The 7,500-nt window shown below is 49.6% G+C and overlaps 1 protein-coding gene across 12 annotated transcripts in view; it reads right to left on the minus strand.

Moving 5' to 3' along the window:
• The window catches only part of LOC122257243 (latrophilin Cirl), a 224,773-nt gene that overhangs the window by 80,795 nt on the left and 136,478 nt on the right, over positions 1-7,500 (minus strand). For all 12 annotated transcript variants that reach the window (XM_086537852.1, XM_086537854.1, XM_043022416.2 and 9 more), the window contains exon 2: positions 7,363-7,488. In XM_086537852.1, coding sequence (XP_086393978.1) covers positions 7,363-7,474 — 112 coding nt within the window. In that variant the 5' untranslated portion in view covers positions 7,475-7,488. The remainder of the gene's footprint in view (positions 1-7,362; positions 7,489-7,500) is intronic.

Consider the following 7,500-nt stretch of genomic DNA (forward strand, 5'->3'; position numbering starts at 1 on the left):
ACAAGTTCACTCTGCGCGCCGGAGCCATGACCGACCTGCCCTCTTGTGGCGCCGCGGCGAGGGTGCGCAGGACGGCTCACTTGGGTGCTCCTCGAAGGGGTGGCGAACGGGGGCGGGGGATACGGAAATTGGATAAAGGAATTCGTTCCGAGGCACACACATCGAAGGGTGAGGAACAGAGGTAAATGGTTTTATAAGAAAATAAATAAATAAATAAACATATACATATATCTATATATGTAGCGTAGAAGGGGAGGTGGGTTGAAAGATCAAGAGATATGGTTGGAAAAGGAAAACAAGAAAAAGGAAAAGAGAACAACGTGAAAATTGCTTAGACATCAAATTCTATTAGGAATCGGCCCGAAAAGAATGTCCTGTGTGGGATATCAGCGTAAGGCGCGCGCGCGCACAAGGGTAACGTTTCCGGAACTACCTGGTATCGGCGATTAGTCGATCACCCGCTTCCTTACGACGCGGCAGCCCATGAACAGGCAATTTAGCGAGCGGGAATATCGCAACGTGGGTGTTACAATCTTATTAGCTGAGGGGAGCTTAGGGAAGGAGGGAAGCGCGGGGGCAGAGAGGCCGAGGGGAAGGGAGGGCGCAGAGCGGGAATTTAGGGGCCTTAAGGGAGGCAAATAGGGGAGCACAGGGGCGTCAGGGAGTATATGGGGAGAGAGGGAGCCAGCGCCTACACGTGAGGTGAGTGCGGAGTGCCGGGGAGCACCAGAGCGAGCCGTGAGGGAGATGGAAGAGAGAGAACCGGGACACCCGAGGGGAAATGCACGCACAGGAGATCTTGAAAGGGAAGGGAGATAAAGGGAGGGACTACGTGGTATAAGAAGAAAAAAGCTTGTGAAGCCGATGGTGCGTGAAGATAATGAAGAAGGGAGACGCATGGCGGAATGTGAGGAAGGGAGGGAAGGGAAGGATGAATGCGCTTCGAAAACAAAAGCGAAAATGAAGACCGTGTTGTTGGCGGAGTCGCATATGCTCTCCTCCTCGCCCTCTCTCCTTCTTTCCTCCGTCCCTCCCTCTGTTTCTCTTTCTCTCTGTGTATATAAATGTGTATGCGATTATTTGTGCGTGATCCCAGTCCCTGCCGTAAAAACAAACTGTTTTCATATCACATTCAAGATCTCTAAAAGATATCGCCCTTCTTCGGGAATAAACCGCTTTGCCCCTCTTATCGCCCTACTGCAGATCCGTGTCGGCCGAGGACACGGCGAAAAAAGTCTAGCATCGACGCATCGGAGCATTGTCCGTGAAATAGCCTTAATACTTGGGGCCCTCTGAGACTCCCCTTGGGAATAGTTACCCCTCATCTGATTACTGGCGCCCATTTTCTACGGAGAAGACGACCTATTAGGCCGTTATGAGGGCGGAATTGGTTAACTTTTCTCTTGATTCCATAAGGCGAAGGGGCAAGACCAATAAAACTGACTCCGGTCACAATGAATGACAAGATAATGCCAGCGTCTGGCGGACTGAGCGGCGGTCATCTGGCTGATACACTCCAAGCGCCCGCCGTCGATAGCTTTCCTCACATAAATCAAACGGTTACATTTGATTGTGTCTTTTTCTCTATCTTCACGACATTCCAAAGTTTAAGAGGACATAAGTCTGGACTAATATTTCACTTTATCGCTCACATAAGTCTTATCCATCTGGTTAAGGTTATAACAAGAGTCAGCAATATTTGAAGTATATAATAACGTGAAGGTTTCCTCCGATTGTCAAAAACATATCCAGATATTCGGAGATTAATCGGTAGCACCACATGATCTGTAAGTTCTTCATGTACTTATTCTTTTTGCTACAAGAGACCTACATCACTGTACTCTCTGGCATTTAAACTATTTGAGGCTACTGCCCAAGAAGGCCGGGTAGCAGACAGCAACGTCGCCCTCCGCCTTGTTCGTCTTCCAGATCTCCCGAAGGCTTCCTCGACCCTTGCCATGACGCGCAACCAGGCACGGGAATCTGCGGGGCAGTGATTGACGGCTTAGTCATACCGTGTGCGCGAGGGGGCCGGGTCGGGCAGCCGCATACAAAGGCCAGGTATAGTGGAGTGTTAAGCCGGGGCACCGAGAGGCCGCGACCTGAAGCCGAGGTGCTTAGGCCAAACCCGTCATTTACTCGCTTAATGTATTGTAATTGCTGGCAGTTAGGGGCGCACCTGCCACAAGTTCCTTCATCTGCCGCTCCTCGGACTGGCGACGACTGTGGTCCTCCTGCCTGATTGATCTTCGCAGAGGAACACCCACATGATATATAGACACATGCATTGCCGTTTTCACAACTTTGTTGGACGCGGAGAAAGTGGGAAGGAAGGACGAAGAACTGGGAGGAAAGGAGAAAGAGAAAAGAGAAGAGAGAGGGGGGCGAGGAGGGGAGGAGGGAAAAATAAAAGAAGGTGGAGAAGGAGAACGAGATGGGGAAGAGAGTGAGAGAGAGAGAGAGAGAGAGAGAGAGAGAGAGAGAGAGAGAGAGAGAGAGAGAGAGAGAGAGAGAGAGAGAGAGAGAGAGAGAGAGAGACTTTGATTTTGACGAGTTTATTGAGACAAGTGATTACGTACATCTCAAAAGGATGAGGTAACATAGGTTATCCTCACCCCAATCTTAGTCCTTCTTTGGGCTCACATATATTTTACAAAACCTTACAGCTATGTCAACATGTTGAAATATATACAGAACAAAAGACGGGTCAATCACAAGCATACACAGTTAAAAGAGAGAGAGAGAGAGAGAGAGAGAGAGAGAGAGAGAGAGAGAGAGAGAGAGAGAGAGAGAGAGAGAGAGAGAGAGAGAGAGAGAGAGAGAGAGAGAGAGAGGGGGGGGGGGAGGGAGGGAGGGGGGGGGGGAGGGAGGGAGGGAGGGAGGGGGAGGGGGAGGGAGAGAGAGAGGGAGAGAGAGAGAGAGAGAGAGAGAGGGGGTAGGGAGGGAGAGGGAGAGGGAGAGGGAGAGGGAGAGGGAGGGAGAGAGGGAGAGAGAGAGAGAGAGAGAGAGAGAGAGGAGAGAGGGGAGAGAGAGGAGGGGAGGGAGAGAGAGGAGAGAGGAGAGAGAGGGGAGAGAGGAGAGAGAGGAGAGAAGGGAGAGAGAAGAGAGAGAGGAGAGGAGAGGAGAGGAGAGGAGAGATGAGAGGAGAGAGGAGAGGGAGAGGGAGAGGGGGAGAGGGAGAGAGAGAAGGAGAGAGAGGAGGAGGGAGAGAGAGAGGGAGAGGGAGAGGAAGGAGAGGGAGGGGGGAGAGAGGAGAGGGAGGAGAGGGAGAGAAAGAGAGAGAGAGAGAGAGAGAGAGAGAGAGAGAGGGAGAGGAGGAGAGAGAGAGAGAGAGAGAGAGAGGAGAGAGAGGGGGGGGAGGGAGGAGAGGGAGAGGGAGGGAGAGGGAGAGGGAGAGAGAGAGAGAGAGGGAGGGAGAGAGAGAGAGAGAGAGAGAGAGAGAGAGAGAGAGAGAGAGAGAGAGAGAGAGAGAGAGAGAGAGAGAGAGAGAGGGAGAGAGAGAGAGAGAGAGAGAGAGAGTGAGAGAGGGGGAGAGAGAGGAGAAAAGGAGAGAGAGAGAGAGAGAGAGAGAGAGAGAGAGAGAGAAATAAGGGAGGGAGGGAGGGAGGGAGGGAGGGGGAGGGGGGGGGTAGAGAGAGAGAGAGAGTCATTATGCAGTCTGGATGAATGAAGGATGTCATCAACCGGTCCTGCTGCCATAGGTTGAGTCCTATTGCAATAATACTGGGAGTACTGAGCCAAGGCCGGATTTCGTGCACTGGAGATAGCGTCTGTGCCATTAGTGCTCAACGTGGCTGTTCTGTAATCTACGTGCTTTATGGACGAGCTGGTCTGTTCTAGCATATTACTACAACTACTTGATAAATGACAGGCATGACTCACAGTAACGGTTTCTAAAGAACACTGTAAATGCATATTAAACTACTTTTACGCTTTACAGCCTGCAAGAACGAGGACCACCCAACTCCAGTATCCATAATGAGCGAGGCCACACCGCTCGCCGCCATCCCGCCCGGCAGCCTCCGATAGCCTTTCCTCTTCACCTGGCGCCGACGAAGAGCTCAGGAACGACGGGGGCATTAGTGGAAGGGGAACGACATGCCCCGAGTGAGCACGCACACACGGACGGGCTCCGAAACAACCTCCCGCTGTCCTTGGCGTCTCGTCATTACTCGGCTCACGACGGTCGTTATCGTGCAGGGACCACCGGGCGCCCCAAGCACCTCTTGCTACTTCCAATAACACACGTGCATACGATCCGCTCGACGTGTTCAGCCTTTTAAGTCGGCCGCAGCCAAACCTTAATCGTCGCACTGTTCTGTATATTCACTGCCCTCTTCTCTTCTTTGCATTCCGCGTTCTCTACTCTTCTTGCATCATTGTCTTTCACTGTCAGACATGTATCTCTCCGTCACTGCACATCGTAACAGCAACACAAGTCCGTCCTCTCTCTTTTACCAAAACGCTCCTATAGCCTATCCTTTTAACCCGCCATCGCTCTGCCCCCCCCTCCCCCCAGCACATCATTAACTCTTCCTCAATATTCTATTGCAACAAAGGACCTAAGAGCCCTTGGTCCAACCAGGTACCATAACATATTACATCAAAACCTCCGTGTTCTATTATGAAGAACAAGCATAAAAAATCATAAGCATCCACACACAGCGACAAGAACACACATTAAGAGTCATAAACATCCGCATACAGCGACAAAATTCCTGAGTATGCTTTAGCCGTGGCTATATGAAGAGCCAATTTTTTCTGTAGACTGGTACCAGCCGTGCCACGCGTGTGAGTGCTATGGTGTTGTTAACTAATGTAGTCTTATTGATGTTGCACGTATGATATTCCCAGCTTGAAACCGACCATTGAGGAAAACGGCAGTCTATTGCTCATGAATAATTTGTATATGCAGATAAATAGCTTGAGGCTAACTCATCAGCAACCGACCATGAGGCCACAGGACGATCAGTGCAGTTAAACATATCTACTGGTGGGAAGGTTTGGATCACTCGGCCAGATGTCATTTATACAAAAAGAACTCGTGTCTCAGAAATAAGTTAACTATAAATCGCCAAAAGCAGCGTAACAAATCTTCGTTTTTGAGCCCCTGCATACATTACTCGATAATATTGTTGTAAATTATAGGTTGCGGTAAACGCGGGGCAGTCCTCACCCGGCCGCTCTCAGAACACTCGGCGCGGATTTGCATTTTGGGCTCGCTTCGGACGTCTCCCTCTTGCTCCTCCTTCACTACCTCCACTACCTGCCCCCCCCCCCTCTTTTCTTCTCTCAAACCTATGTCAAAACTTACTTCTTTTCCAGATCATACCTTCCTCTGTGCTTCGTTCCAACCAACTCCTCCTCTCTTGGCTCGGGCGCTCCTCCACTGTCAAGACAAGAGCCCAACGTACAAGCCCGTGCTTCATCAACATTAATAAGCCTTGTAAATACCGCGAGGATATACACACGGCTATTTTAATAAATTAATCTCCAAATTCCTTCAACACTGACATTCTTTCCTATCTCCCGCCACACAAAGTGTAGATAGTTCGCGTGGTATCTACAAGTGGGTTTACGAAGACAATTTCTTCATCGACTTTCCGGGGCTCTCAGAAATGTTTTGAAAAGCGGCGCGATAGACTACATTAGGTTAAGAGTCCCTGAACTTTGGTCGCTTCATCCTCGCGCACACAAGGGCCTCGCCCACTTGTGCCTAAACACCCGCTCCCTCGAGTCCCTCCCCTGCCTCCTTCTCCTCCCTTTCACAAGACCCCCGCTACTCTTCCCTGAATATTCAACGCGTTTTTATGATGCACTCGAGTCTCTGGTGTTTGGAAATACACGTGTTTGGCTGAGGCATACATTGGCCAGACGAGGGAACGGGCCACGCTAAAATACTCACACACAGGGGAGTTTAGGCACAGACAACCGGGAAACATGTGGGAGTAAACATCCACGTGAACGGTACTAGGAAGACGAAAACAAACAGGGGAATAGTTACATGCATGGATCAACTGAGGGTTAATGTTAACATGGAGATGTAAACAGGCACGTGTGTTAAGCTGCAATAGCAATATCAAGCACAGTATCGCGAGGATGTGAGAATACGAAAATATTTTTTTTGAGAGGTATATCAAGTACAAAAAATATAATTAAAAAGGGGGTTCGTCACTCATTACATCATGCAAACAACAGAAAAAGTTACCTACGATCAGGGAATGGGATTAAACGGACGGGTGACAGGCATAAAACTAATAAAAGGTGAAAGGGAGTGAGGAAATCAGCAGTAAAGCGTTGTGGCGATATTGTAGTCAGCAGTAAGACGGCAATACCAGCAGTCAAGGGGATGGAGCAGTCAGCAGTAAAGGGAATAGAAGGAATCCAGGGTATGAGACGTAAAGGGGATGCAGCGCTCAGCATCCCGAAATAGTGTCATGATTTGAAAGAAAATGCAGAAATAAGGTGGAGAGAGACAGAGAGAGAGGGAGGGAGGGAGGGAGGGAGGGAGGGAGAGAAAAAGAGAGAGAGAGAGAGAGAGAGAGAGAGAGAGAGAGAGAGAGAGAGAGAGAGAGAGAGAGAGAGAGAGAGAGAGGAAGAGAGAGAGAGAGAGAGAGAGAAGAGAGGAGAGGAGAGAGAAAAGAAGAGAAGGCAAGAGAAAAAGAGAGAAGAGAGAAAGAGAGAAGAGAAAAGAGAGAGAGAGAGAGAGAGAGAAGAGAGGAGGAGAGAGAAGAGAGAGAGAGAGAGAGAGAGAGAGGGAGGAGAGAGAGAGAGAGAGAGAGAGAGAGAGAGAGAGAGAGAGAGAGAGAGAGAGAGAGAGAGAGAGAGAGAGAGAGAGAGAGAGAGAGAGAGAGAAAGAAAGAGAGAGAGAGAGAGAGAGAGTGGGGTGAGTAAAAAAGGTGAGTGAGTGAGAGAGAGGGAGGGGGTGAGTAAAAAGAGTAAGAAAATCCTGCTGATTGAGGAAAACGCCGAAAGTCTGCCGGGTAGGTTTGACACGCAAATAAATAATCATCGTCCAAGAACGATCCGAATGATTTTCAAATTTCAGTTTCACTTCATAATTCATCAGAGCAATTGCTAGGTATCATTTATAAATAATGGTGGGAAATAAAGTTTCTTCTTTCTTTTCTGTTTTAGAGAGAAAGTAAGAGAAGAATTGTTGGGCAAAGTAAGAAACACGACTGAATCAAAGGGATAATAGACCAAAGACAAGCGCTTTCCGAATTTCATCAAAATCCATAAGCTGAAATAATGAAGCCAGACGCGTCTCCGCAGGGGAGCCCATCCGCGATTCCGCATGTATCGCGGTTCTTGGACAGCCCAGCTGAGTAATAATGCAGGCCCGTCTCGAGATATTCTTACCTGCACGCGTGGTGACGGTCCAGCAGGTCATGAGCAGCAGCAGTAGCAGAAGGCCTCGCTCGGGCCACTGCCGCCCCCACGTCCTTGCCGACGCCGCTCCTACTACACCCATCCTGCTTCGCGCCTCTGTAAAGGAAT

Source organism: Penaeus japonicus, unplaced genomic scaffold, assembly GCF_977035675.1.
Source record: "Penaeus japonicus unplaced genomic scaffold, GWHDUDI00000001_assembly GWHDUDI00000006, whole genome shotgun sequence".
Taxonomy (NCBI): Eukaryota; Metazoa; Arthropoda; class Malacostraca; order Decapoda; family Penaeidae; genus Penaeus; species Penaeus japonicus.